At 34.3% G+C, this 14,836-nt stretch overlaps 2 protein-coding genes across 2 annotated transcripts in view; one reads left to right on the top strand and one right to left on the bottom strand.

The window, feature by feature from the left end:
* Positions 1-12,570, bottom strand: part of LOC128921453 (putative esterase F42H10.6) — a 28,756-nt gene extending 16,186 nt beyond the window's left edge. The window contains exon 1 of the mRNA XM_054229191.1: positions 12,485-12,570. Within this exon, the coding sequence (XP_054085166.1) occupies positions 12,485-12,570 (86 nt within the window). The remainder of the gene's footprint in view (positions 1-12,484) is intronic.
* Positions 12,571-12,787: 217 nt separating this feature from the next.
* On the top strand, positions 12,788-14,609 carry LOC128921778 (tigger transposable element-derived protein 3-like). Its single transcript, XM_054230010.1, has 2 exons — positions 12,788-12,921; positions 12,981-14,609. Exons 1-2 carry the CDS (start codon positions 12,791-12,793, stop codon positions 13,483-13,485), a joined length of 636 nt encoding a protein of 211 aa, XP_054085985.1. The 5' UTR covers positions 12,788-12,790; the 3' UTR covers positions 13,486-14,609.
* Positions 14,610-14,836: the final 227 nt, after the last annotated feature.

The following is a 14,836-nucleotide window of genomic DNA, read 5'->3' as shown; positions in this document are numbered from 1 at the left end:
CAATTATTATCAAAACAAATAACGGAATCTTGAATTTTGCTTACTTATCAATATTCTTATTTTTATTATGCCTTCTTGTGAGGGCTACAAATATTGTTTGGATAAGAATGGATTATTCCATTCTGAACGGAAAAAGTGTTTCGAATTCTTAGATAAACAAAAACATTAATAAAGATTTGAATCTATGTGATTGCATAGTTACAAAGTGTAAAGATTCAATTATGTTTATAGTTATGGTAAAGTTGCTGTGTGGAGGCTGTCGTTAACTTACATGTATTTTGCATAATTCCTTGCGTATTCTTTTAGAATTTATCACATAATAGAAATAATAGAATTCATAGACAAAAATCCCAAATTAAGTTATATGACTTCAATTTAGTGTTGAACTGGATTGTGTATTTTTGATGACTTCATCCACATCAATATCAAAATTTGTGCATTTAGTAATTAATAAGTTTTATATTTGATTATCATTTAACCGATTACGCTGCTTAACTTGAATATTTTTCAAAGTAGAAAACGAGGATTCGCAAATTGGTAAGTGAACACACAATAATAGAACACAGTTTTTGTATTTCTGAAATTGAATTTATGTATTTTGATTTGTTAATATTTTTTCATTTTTTATTGTGAATTTAAAGATATTAACATCGTATGTAAGGTGATTGTGGTTTAAATCGATAACATTTTTGATGCCATCAAAACCTTGAATACGACTATTAAATTTTTTTAAAATATTCCCTATTATTTCATAAAATTTTGTAAAAGGTCCTACTAACTTTAATTCTTGGGCTATACAATTAGTATATCTAAAACTTGACAAATCATTTCTTCAAATCAAAGACTGCAGTTGTGTTTTGAACTTTTCGACTGAGGAGATCAAATCCCAAACGTATTTATTTCTTCCTTGCAACACTAAATTTAATTTATTGAAGAAACAAGATATATCTACAAGAAAGCCCAATTCCAACAAAAATAAAGGGTGTTTAAATTTTGAAAGCAAATCGACTTCTTTTTCTAGCTCCAAAAATTCCATTACTTCATTTTGAAGCAGAAAAAGGCGTTCAAAGCTTCTGCAACGGCTATGCCAACGTACTTCTTTGTACAACAACAAATCTTCATGCTCAGCATTACTATCGTCTAAAAACTGGGTAAATTTTCTATGAGACAAATAATTGTGCCCCCTCTTACTTTATTAATAACACTAACTGCCAACTGCATTGCGCTAATATCATTAATTTCGTTTGCTAATAGAGCTTGTTCATGGACTTGATATACACCTCTGATGCAAATAATTAATAGGGACAAATCATTTTGATCTTTACTTTCATCAAGACTTATTAAATAAAAGTTACATTCAGAAAATGTTTGCTTTGATTTGGCTTTAATATAGGAACTTATATCTTCAGTTCGACGGCAAATCGTTCGGGCTGATAATGGTACCTGTTCAATAAGTTCGGCAAGCATCAAACCAGACTTTCCAAAGCATGGAAGTACTGACTTGGTCACTACCTTGATGAATTCTCCATCGGTAAAACATTTATTATTATACTCTCGCAACAAAGTTACTACGAGAGTATAATACTCAATGCCGAAATTCATGATACGAAATTTTCTTTCGTGTGGAAATAAAAATTCATGATACAAAAAACCGAAATGTGTGAGTTTTTTCATTCGGAATATTCTTTCACATGAAGTTTCTTCTTTCGACTTCTTTAACTTGATGCTGGAGAAAATTATAAGATCTGCAGAGCTAAATAGAGAAGGTACAATCTTCTACAAGAGTATACAGCTACTGGCGTACGCCGATGATATCGATATCATTGGAAACAACACCCGCGCCGTAGTTCTGCTTTTTCCAGACTGGATAAGGAAGCGAAGCGTATGGGTCTGGTGGTGAACGAGGACAAGACGAAATATCTCCTGTCATCAAACAAACAGTCAGCGCATTCGCGTCTTGGCTCCCACGTCACTGTTGACAGTCATAACTTTGAAGTTGTAGATAATTTCGTCTACCTGGGAACCAGCATTAACAGCAATAACAATGTCAGCCTGGAAATCCAACGCAGAATCACTCTTGCCAACAGGTGCTACTATGGACATAGTAGGCAATTGAAAAGTAAAGTCCTCTCGACGAACAAAAACCAAACTCTACAAGTCCCTCATCATTCCCGTCCTTCTTTACGGTGCAGAAGCGTGGACGATGTCAACATCCGATGAGACGGCACTAGGAGTTTTCGAGAGAAAGGTTTTGCGGAAGATTTATGGTCCCTTAAACATTGGCAACGGCAAATACCGCTGACGATGGAACGATGAGCTGTATGTGTTATTCGACGACATAGACATAGTCCACCGAATAAAAAAACAGCGGCTACGCTAGCTAGGTCATGTTGTTCGAATGGATGAAAGTGCTCCAGCTCTGAAAGTATTCGATGCAGTACCCGCTGGTGGAAGCCGAGGAAGAGGGAGACCTCCACTGCGATGGAAGGACCAGGTGGAGAGGGACATGGCTTCGCTTGGTATAACCAATTGGCGCCAAACTGCCAGAAAGAGGGATACGTGGCGCGCTGTTTTGGACTCGGCTATAACTGCGTAAGCGGTGGTGGAAGAAGAAGAAGTTTACAATAGGGCTGAATGTCTGCAACACTTTGACCCTGCTTTAAAAAAGTTGTGTTTTTTAAGGAAAATAGGGAATAATTTACAGTTTACCTTATAATCGTCTTCAGAATCACAACTTCCGATGCTTATATCCATCGAAACCTTCCCGGAAAACCACTTAAGAATTTTTGGTTTTGGATTTGTGGAGTCAAACATGTACAAACTTTGTGTGTGAGGGACTGTGCGTATACTAAAATTCAAATCGGTTAAAAACAAATCATGTGTATACAATCACTAGTGTAATTCAACGAATGATACAGTTAGTTTTTGGAAACATTTATTTTTGCTTAATTTTTCGGTCTACGGTAGCCTTTGGGCGACTATTATAGATACATAATAGGGATGTCATATTATTTGTTATAGTTTTAATAGTTAAGAGAATAATATATAGTTTACTATGATGTCAGCCGTCTGGGCATAGAATTAATTAAATAATGGATAAATCTTTGATTAATTGTTTTCCATTCCGACCATGGAATTTGTTATGCATTTTACGTTATCAAATTGCCGCCCCTATCCGAAAGCCTTGGCAGATAACATAGACCACGGGTTTAGGTCGAGACTGATTGCAGGCCGATCGAGAATATTTATATTTCAAGACTGCCAGAAATCAACAGTTTTCTTGCAACATTAGGTTGCTAATTGTCTTGCTGGAAAATTAATTTCTGTCCAATAAATTCCACTTAATTTGCACTTTTCTTCTTTTCGTGAGACAATTAGATGAAATTAATTAGCTAATTCAATTATTTATTCAATAATAATTAAAAGCTCACATGTAGTCTTATCTGTCATAGCTGAACAGTAGATCAATGTCCTCTGGCTTTATTAATATTTCGCTCCAAAATAAAGGTTCTTTTTAATAAATATTCAACACTTACCCCGATTAAAAAAATTAAATGAATGAGAAATACTACAAAAATATTTCAAATACAAGATTTGTGGACTCTTAGAATAATTTTGCTGACATTAAATTATTCGGCTCAGTTTACCATAAAAACAGTTTCTTTGAAATAATATAAACTATCTATGTATTGAAAAACAACAATAATTTAACAAATTAATTTACCATTTTAAAGAAATCTATAAAAATTACATTTTACTTAATTTATAATATGTGAGAGACAAGGGTGTTTGAATAACCCTTGTTTAAAGGCTTACTATTTCAACGAGTATATCCGCTATTTCGCGAGAATTTTCAAAAAAGTGAGATCCAAGAAATTTTAGGTTATATTTACATATTACTTGTATTCACTCCCCTTGTGTACCCCATCACACGCCATGAAAATAGATGAAATTTGATAATAACCACGCCCACCTCCCATACAAAAGTTATGTTGAAAAATACTAAAAATGGGTTAACTCACTAACGAAAACCGTCAGAAACACTAAATTTCGCATAAGAAATGGCAGATGGAAACTGCACTCAGATTTTTTTTTTACAAAATGGAAAATGGGCGTGGCGTCGCCCACTTATGGGTCAAAAACCATATAGACTGTATTAAGAAGTGGCTAAAAGAAACGACTGCAGAAAGTTTGGTTTATATAGCTTCATTGGTTTGCGAGATATGTACAAAAACCTATTTGAGGGCGGGCCACGCCCACTTCTCAAAAAATTACATCCAAATATGCCCCTTCATAGTGCGATTCATTGTACCAAATTTTACAGACATCCGGATTTGAACTCCACTCTTCACCTTGATCAGTTTGGTATGTATAACCCTATATAACCCTCACGTTTTGGAAAGTGGGACCGTTGCACAAAATTGACGGGATTATGCGTAAAGAATATTATTTAAGTATTTTGCAAACCCAGCTTCCCAATTTTCTTTACCAGTGTGCGTATCCAGAGCATGAAATCACTTTACAGCCAAATGGGGATCCCAAGCAACCTGTGAAAATTGTAAAAGAATGGCTGGGAAACCAAATTTTAAGGTGATGGAGTGGCCAGCGCAAAGTCCCGACTTCAATCCAATTGAAAATCTATGGTCAATTGTGAAGCGACAGCTCGGACAGTATCAATCAGCCCCTCCAACCTAAACGATCTTTGGGGTCGTGTTGAACAATAGTGGAATAATATTCCGAAAGGAATTGTTGAAAATCTATTCGTGAGCATGCCAGAACATATAAAAAATGTCATAGAAAGTAAGGGTCTATGGACTAAATATTAATAATGCATTTCTTTTATTTTTTTCACGGATGGTGCAAAACTGAGTACATGCCGCTTTTTTGGGTTTTTGTATTATAACTATGCCATTGCCTCCGTTACTATTTTGCTTTTTACGCCTAATTGTTACAAATTAACTAGATATTCAAGAAAAAAAAAGTTTTTGTCATTTACTTCATTCGTTTATTTTTTATGCGCGCTCAAACATGAAAATGTTCATCATGGAATCACTTTTGCTCCCCACTGTATATATAAATGATCAGGATGACGAGTGGATTTGAAATCCGGATGTCTGTCCGTCTGTCCGTGCAAGCGATAACTTGAGTAAACATTAAGATATCTTAATGAAACTTGGAACATATGTTCCTTGGCACCCTGAGGAGGTTGCTTTCGAAAATGGGCAAAATCGGTCCACTGCCACGCCCACAAAATGGTGGAAACCGAAAACCTATACAGTGTCATAACTAAGCCATAAATAAAGTTATGAAAATGAAATTTGGAACATAGGATCCCATTAGGGAGGGGCACATTTGGATGTAATTTTTTTGGAAAAGTGGGCGTGACCCCGCCCCCAAATAGGTTTCTTGTATATAACTCGCAAACCAATAAAGCTATATAAGCCAAACTGCAGTCGTTTCTTTTAGCCATTTCTTTATACAGTCCAAAAATGAAAGAAATCGGATAATAACCACGCCCACCTCCCATACAAAGGTTAGGTTGAAAATTACTAAAAGTGGGTTAATTCCCTAACCAGTAACGTCAGAAACACCAAATTTTACATAAGAAATGGCAGAAGGAAGCTGCACTGAGATTTTTTTACAAAATGGAAAATGGACGTGGCGTCGCCCACTTATGGGTCAAAAACCATATCTCAAGAACTATTCGACTGATTTCAATGAAATATATATATATATATCGGTATATAACACTTTCTAGACACCCTGATGACACGGGTGGAATATGGGCGAAATCGGTTCACAACTACGTCTACTTCCCATATAACTCAATTTTGAATTCCATCTGATTCGTTCACTTTATAATGTATTCATAAGGAACCAATGAAGCTAGCGGAATAAAACTCTACACAAATACTGTATTTGAGCTGTGACATCACTTGTGGAAAAATTGTCAAAATCGGACCATGACTTTTCAAGGCCCCTGATATCGAACATGAAGAACTCAGTGCCTAAAGGTAATTTTTCACCGAAAATATAGGTAAATCCCTCAGATATTTTAATGTAATTCATTCCCTCTGAATTTTTTTCTTATAACAGTTTCTCTCTGTACCTGAAATGGTAAAAATCGGGTCATAACTTCCTCCAGATCGCATATACCTAATTATAAGAAATATTAAATTAAGTGAGCGTATAGTCTTCGATATATTGTATCTTGGTGGTGAAAACGAGTGAAATCGGTTTAGGAATTACCTCAGTCCCCATATACTATTTATGATTATTATCGTTATTCTATTGAACTTTATACCAAATATATTGGTCGACTTGTGTTATCTTTATAAAATTACATTAATAAATTGCGAGAGTATAAAATGTTCGGTTACACCCAAACTTAGCCCTTCCTTACTTGTTATATAAGGAGTTGGCGTGATTGTGATCGGATTTTGCTCATGTTTTATACGTGTCATTAGAATTAAAAAAACCTGAGTGCAGATTCCTATTCCATTTCTTCTGTAAAATTGAGGGTTGACGCCGTTTTTTGTTTGTGAATTAACGCACTTTTAGTAGTTTTCGACATAACCTTTACTTACTGGGGCGCCAAGATTTGAGTTCATTTTAAGGTTAATTAGCCCAAAATAAACACTTTTTATTGAAACCAATTGATGGCACAATTCCGATTAGTATGGCGATCTGAGGGCACCGTTGGAAAGAGAACGTCCTCCCGATTAAAAAATATATAGGGTTATAGGTACCGCAGACGCCTAGTTTTCGAGATATACCGCTTTAAAGATAAAAAAAAATCAAAATTTTCAACAAGCAATTTCACACACTTTAACACATTTTACACTCTTTTTTCACTTCAAATATTAGAAATTACATTACTAACATTCAATAAAATTCAAATTTTACATTTATTTAAAGTTTTTTAAACAAAAATTACTTGTTTTAAAAATCACCTTTCATTCTAAGATTTATGTGTTTACAATTATGCGGAAAACGAGCGCTGCCACATTGTAGATACCATATATAAATTCATCCACAAATTCCTCTTTTTGCGAAAATTCCTCTGTTTTTGCCAAAATTCCTCTTCTTTTATTTAACAAAATAAATGTTTAACATTCATTTATTCTACCATTCTTGCCGAAAACCTATAAATAGATTGAGATTCCCCAATTTGAAACGAGTATAGAAACGACATGGAAACAGTCGTTCTTTGTCGTTGCCATAATTGAGAGCGACATAGAAACGATGCGTTTTTTAAAGGAATATTTGAGGTAAAGATGAAAATTCGAAATCGGAAACAGTGTATATTGGAGGGATATTTCCAAAAAACTAAATCCATTCGCACCGCCATCTCGTGTCGGAGATGGTTGGCATAAAGTTAAAAAAATAGCATTTTTAGATCTCAGACTATATTTAAGATACGAAAGATCTTAAAATTCAAAACGAAGAAAAAATAGAACACAAAAAGTCCGAAACTAGACCAACAAGAGGAGGAGTTAATCAACAGATACTACTATCTCCTTTGGAAGAAGTTGTTGCGAAATTGATGCGGTTCGGTAATTAGCTGGACCACCAAGTAGAGAAGTCAGATTAGCCGCAAGCGGGGAGTATGAGACTCTGGAAGTATCACATATTTTAGAAGAAAGTTTTCAGGACGCAGATTTCTCCACTACTTCTTTTGGTATACACGCCAGCACTAAGCCTTTCCATCTTTCCAATATATCTCCAATTAAAAAAAATCAAATAAAGATGGAAGACTAAAACTGTTGGGCAGATAAACGTAAGTGCACCAAGCACAGTGAAACCGTTTTTTAGAGTCAATAAAGATAAGCATAAAATCCATTAAGGACTGCTTTAAAGATGTGTCTCGTTACATAAAGTATACTATATAAAATATGTATAACAAGTAAGGAAGGGCTAAGTTCGGGTGTAACCGAACATTTTATACTCTCTCAATTTATTTATTTAACTTTATTTATATTATATAATACACAATTTGACCCACATATTCGTCATATATATTGTATAAAGTCCATTGAAAGTTGGAAACCATAATATAAGGTTAGAAGCACCGAGATCCTCGTGTTCGATATATGGGGCCTTAAAAACCTATGGTCCGATTTCGGCGATTTTTAGAAAGGGGCTGCCACACTATTAACATAGTATTTGTGCAAAGTTCTGCACCGATATCTTCACTAGTGCTTACTTTATATCATTGTATAGAGAAGTAGAGAAACTATCAGCTGATAAAACGTAAACAATCCACAGCTGAGAGACGTTCATGGAGAACTGTCAAGTAGTCCTCGGGGGTAGGTTTCTTTGGGAGTCCAAGATGGCTGACTTTTTACCGGAAAATGGTTGCATTGTAGAATTTTTGCGAAATTTAATGAAAAGTTGTAAAAAAATACATATTACTTGAAAGCATTCAATATTTTATCGATATAAAAAGGGTTCCTCTTTACACTGAATATTACAGAATTTTTTTTTTACTTCCAAATTTAAGAATAATGAAAGCATTTATTTGGGCTTCATTTTATCTAATGTGGTGGCATAATTATTCACCACAGAAATATGGTAGCAAGAATTGAGCAACCATGTAAGTTATTTGACAGTTTCTCTAGTTGTTGTTTTTGCTTTTCATAATTAAAGCTTTATTGGAATAGGGTAGCAAAAGAATAAAACGAACAATCGAATGTGGTGGCATAATTATTCACCACAGAAATATGGTAGCAAGAATTGAGCAACCATGTAAGTTATTTGACAGTTTCTCTAGTTGTTGTTTTTGCTTTTCATAATTAAAGCTTTATTGGAATAGGGTAGCAAAAGAATAAAACGAACAAGTTATAAAAAGGCAGTACATCCGTATTAATTATGGAAAAGGGCACAATGAACAGAATTTAATTTAATATAGGTAATATATAATGTATTGAACTCATTTGTAAATATAGTGTAAATTTTTTTGATTTATATGATTTAGCGTTAGCTGTTTAAAAGGGACAAATATTTCAATATTTGAATGCAGTAACTAGGAAAATAATTTTTGCACAATTTGAAAAAAAAACCTTAACTTCGTATATAGGTCTAATGTATTGTCTAATACCTGAGACAGACATGTAGTATACATTGTAGTATGCTTCAGAAACCATATGTGTATCACCGGTCTTCCGAATTTTGTTTGAAAGCAAATGGTGTTCCGTACTACAATAGAGTTCTAGAAACCATTGAAATTTTGTGGTGTTGTGAAATGTACTACAATGGATCGCACTGAACACACCGAAAGCTTTAAGCTCTTCTGTCATAATCATAAGTTGTCAGACATTTTGACATACAGAAAATCAATTAAATTCAAAATAAACTGAAATCAAAACACAAAAATTTTAATAAAGTTTGTAAAAAATATGTTGAGAAGTAAAACTATAATGGAAAAAATCCAGCCTTATTGTAAATTGCATGTGAATAAGGCATTCCCATAAATTTTTATTTCCACACGAAAGAAAATTTCTTGTGAATGAAATGTTATACTCGTTTATAAAGCCAATTATAATAATCGATAAGACTGACATGTATAGTCCTACAATTTCCTGAATTGTCATTAATCTCAAGGACGCTACGCTTCGAAGCAGTGGGTCCGCTACTTCTTTTTTAGTAGCCACTTTGCACTTTAAACAACACAAAGTTCATACCGAATATTCGGCGCTATTCCCGTTGTCTTTGTCGTTTCTAAGTTGTTGCAGAGAACGTATAATATAGAGAAGGTTCATGGTGTGCCGATTGTCAAAGTGGTCCTCTTTTCGCAGAGGTACTCGCCGCTATAAGCCAGTTTCACCACAAATTTAACATCGGCGCACTCGAAAATAGCGGAAATGAGCATTTTCTGTGTTAAATGAGAAGAATTATGTTAAAATCAATGTTATTAACTGTACGCTTACAGTTTCGCCTATATACAATGCGCAAACGACTCAATATATAATTTCGTTTATATTTGATATCAAAATACATACGTACATATGCAAAAATGCATGAATTATTATATAAAATGCTTTGACGTATCTAATTAATTAATTATTTTATATACATATGCTAAAATATAATGTAATTATATACTTTTTTATATACTACTTTGGTTATTAAAATTTTCTATAATATACCAAAAGAATAAACTTTTGATCATAATTTGTAATTGTAAACAAAATCGAAAGAACCATACGCATAATGTTTGTAAATTTGTTTACATGCATATGTGCGTAAATATGTACCTCATGGTTTGTTGTAAAATCTTCGTTGCCACGGACAACGAATGGCCGTAGCTTATGATTTTTTGTTCTCAAGTCAAAGACTTGTAATCAATGCCGCACGTTCGCAGGGAAGAGGTCCAGGTCCCCAACTCATATTATCGTTTATATTTCTATGTCTTGATTCTTACAGAAATCAATCGTAGTACATTGAAATATGGCATAATACATTGGTAGAATATTTAATTACATTTAATTATTTATATTTGCTAATAGTAAGTCAATACTGTACAATACATAATTAGCGCATTTTTAATTAGGGAGGGATCACTTGAAACGGCTCTCTAGAGCTCGATGTGTCGAAGGTTTGATGGCCGCCTGCGCAAAGTCAAGACGACGCAACATTCCGTTGTTGGTAGAAAATCGGCTTGTCGTAAATATGTATGAGCATGCAAACATATCGACATAATTTTTTGCGAGCCTCAGAATTTGTGCTGAAAATATTTTAAATCTACTCAAGTGCTATGTTTTGTACCTAGGTTTTTGCGGTGTTGCAACTTTGCCTTCTGGAGGGAACATTAGAAAAATCTTGAATTTATGATTTTTGTCATCGTCGTGAAAAGGCGTTTGTGGACATGGCATGAGGATGTATATGGTGTTGCTTTTATGAATGAAGCAACTTTGCCAAGTGAATGTGCGCTTGCGTTCATGAATGAAAATGTTTTTGTTGTAATTACTACAAAATTTGGCTTCGCCGATTGGATGCCATATTGACTTGTGATGCTGCTCATTCGTACTGCGACGCTTGTTGTTTTTGTAGAGCAATGCTTTCGATTTTTTTTTAGTTAACAAACTTTCAAGTGTACGCATAATTATACATACTATGTACATTTGTATGTAAGTTTGTATATGCATTATTTGTTTGGCATTGTTATGCACATATGGTCTACATATAGAAAATATGCACCCGTCCTTGACTGATTAGTGATAATACCATTATTTGGATGTCTAAAGGCACACGGACATAAGAATGTGCAGAATCATGTATTATATAGCCAACATTGAACTGATGAAAGATTTAATATCAATTAATACAAAAGGAATATGATATTTTTATATTTGAAATATAAATAATATTAAAAATAGTTTCTATGCAAGTAACTTCAAATAACTTCGTATGCAAATCTATATGTACAATGTTATAAATTGTACAATTCATTAATACATAATCGCAAAATAAATATCACATCAGCAGATACAATTGCATATAAAATAAATATATATGTACATATAAGCCAACAGGCTAACATGCGGCTATACAATCAATGTAAACGACAGAGCATATTTTTCATTTAATGCTCAGCAATGTTAACGTAACGCTGTTAAAATTTCGCCTTCCGCGTTGGCTGTGGTGAAACTGGCTCATAGTGTTTTGTTAGATCTTGACAATTCACACTCTGGTCCGCAATTGGACCATCTCTATAGTATACGTTCTCTGGTTGTTGTCGTTCTTATCGTCGCTTCGTTCCTCTATTCAGAGAACGTATAATATAGAGAAGGTCCAATTGCGGACCAGCGTGTGAATTGTCAAAATCTAACAAAACACGATGAGCGTGTTTCACCTCAGCCATCTCGGAAGGAGAAATTTTAACAGTGCCGCGTTTACAAAGCCGAACATTAAATGAAAAATATGCTCGGAAAGTTAGCCCGTTTGCTTATATATTGATATATTTATATGCAATTACATGTGCTAATATGATATTTATTTATGACTGCATGCGAAATTTATTCAATTCAAATAAATTATACAATTTCAGAGGCATATTTGTCGTCAATATGGTTTAATGTAATGGTTAAATATGTAATGTTTTAAAATAATTATATTAAATGCATTTCTTACAATAGTAAAATTAACTAATGTTCCCTCCAGAAGGAAAATTTGCAACATAGCCCTTGAGATTTTAAATATTTTTCAGCACAAATTCTGATCAAAGTCTCGCAAAAAATTATGTAGATATGTTTGCATGCTCATACATATTTAAGACAAGCCGATTGTCTACCAACAAAGCAATGTTGCGTCGCTTTGGTGTCGCGCAGGCGGCCATCAATCTTTCGACACATCGAACTTTACAGAGCCGTTTCAAGTGATCCCTCCCTAATTATAAATGCGTTAATTATGTATTGTATAGTATTGACCTACTTATGATTTTGTGATATTATAGAAAATATTATTAACCAAACTAAATAAATACAGTGATATTCCCCAAGACGGACAGTCCTTATAACCGGGCAGCTCCAATAACCGGACAAATTTTGTGTACACAGGTTTTTCAATCATTTTTTCATACAAATATCATTCTAATAAACGGACTGTATTTCAAGCCATTTCCATGAAAAAATTTCTCATAAACGGACAAAATTCAAAAACATCGCGAGCAAGCTTTGTTGTTCATTATAAAAATGAAATAGGGGATTCCCCTTTTAACATGTATGCACACATTCAAGCCGTGCGTGTTAAGTAAAAGGTGGTTTTCTATACAGTTTGTCAAGTAAGTTGCATGCGAGTGGTTGCGTTCAAAGTTCGTAATAATATGGCACCAAAAAAGAAGCTACTTTCTATTAAAGAGAAAATGCAAGTTATTAATGTTTTCGAAAAAGAAAAGTTATCAGTACGTGGAATTGCAAAAAGGTAAAGTATGGTGAGTCCAAAATTTAAGTTGTAGGTACACGTTTCCTTTGCTTTAAAAGGTTCAATATTGGCAAAACGCAAACTGCTGAAATTAATAAAAACAAAGAAAAAATTCGTTCTAAATGGGAGTCTGGATCTAATATTCACCAAAAGCGAAGTTTCCTTAAAGAAGGCGGCTCGGAAATAGACAGGATGTATTTTCATTGGTTCGCTAAGGCTAGAAGTCAAAAAATTCCGATTTCTGGTCCCATTTTGAAAGCAAAGGCAATGGAAATTGCAGGAAAACTGGGTGTACCTAATTTTAAAGCTTCGGATGGATCGCTAAATAAATGGCGATTAAGGAATAATGTTTCCTTCAAATGCATATCTGAAGAAGCTGCAGATGTGAATCAGGATGATGTCGAACAGTTTCAGACAAAGCTGCAAACTCTGTTGAATGGGTACAAGCCTGAAGGCATTTACAACGCCGATGAGAGTGGGCTATCAATGAGCTATCAAAGGAAAGACTCACAATTTTGTTCTGTGCTAATATGGCTGGAGATAAGGAGCCGCTTTTGGTTATAGGGAAAGCAGCCCGTCCTCGATCCTTTAAACATGTTCCAATTGCAAAACTTCCAGTGGATTGGAAGTCTAATAAAAAAGCATGGATGACTCGAGAAGTGATGAGCGAATGGCTGCAGCAGTTCAATCGAAGAATGAAAGCCCAGAATCGAAAAATTATCTTGTTTCTAGATAACGCGGCTTCTCATCCAAAGGAATTAGACTCGACCAACATAAAAATTTGTTTCTTTGCCACCAAATACAACGGCAGTTAGCGAACCCCTTGATCAAGGTATAATCCAAAATTTTAAAACTTTGTATGGAAGCTTAGTTTTAAAACACTTGATAACTAAAATTGGCGATACAAGTTCTGCCTCAGAGCTCTCAAAATCGATTAATGTACTGGAAGCTGTGTATTTTATCAAAGCATCTTGGGATAAAGTGGAAGCCACAACAATCCGAAACGGCTTCCGTAAAGCAGGATTTTTGGAAACCTTAGAGCATCCTTCAGATTTTGATACCGAAGATGACATTCCACTGGCAGTCTATGCTAGGCTTCAGGAAGGACTAGATTTGGCAAATGATTTTGAAGGTTTGTCCAAATAGATCAAAATGTTTTCACTAAGGACAACAATATAGAAATTCAATTTGACCAACCAGATGATACTATGGACTTAAGTGATTCAGAAGATGAACCTTCAGAAGAAATAAGTGACCCCATAACATCATATGATGAGACTTTAAAACTTGTTGCGCGCTTGAAACAATTTGCAAAAAATTACTATGTAGTTTTTCAGCAGGTTAAAAATATCGAGAGTCACTTTGAAAATGAAAATTTCAAATCAAAGGAATCATTGTTAAAACAAACAAGCATCACACAATTTTTTTTTATCAAACTAGTCGATATTGAAATGTAAAGACTTGTACAATGTATTTAATTGATATATTTATGTATGTATGTATATGTAATACAAGTATTTAAATATTCCTTACTTCGAAAAATTTCTTAAATAAACTACAATGAATTTTATATGTATAGTATATATTTTTTGACCTCATCCCCTATAAGCGGACATCTCTCATAACCGGACAAAAACACTGCGACCGTGAGTGTCCGGTTATGAGGAATTTCACTGTATATATAAACTAGCAGACCCGGCCACACGTTGTTGTGGCTAAGGTATACATTAAATTAAGTTGGTCCAGTCTTGGCTTCGGCGACGATATTGATTACTCGAGGTCGATGTTACACAACTCACACTACTTTTAATTGCCAAATGAGTGGTGATAGTACAGGCAATTTTAAATAGTTTGGGATAATTGACTACGTCATCCTGGTTTGTAGCTGTGTCAACTCTCCTGGACCGAAGTTCTA

This window comes from Zeugodacus cucurbitae, chromosome 4 (genome assembly GCF_028554725.1).
Source record: "Zeugodacus cucurbitae isolate PBARC_wt_2022May chromosome 4, idZeuCucr1.2, whole genome shotgun sequence".
Lineage (NCBI taxonomy): Eukaryota > Metazoa > Arthropoda > Insecta > Diptera > Tephritidae > Zeugodacus > Zeugodacus cucurbitae.
The sequence above is the reverse complement of the archived record's forward strand: the minus strand, read 5'-3'. Positions and strand labels throughout refer to the sequence as shown.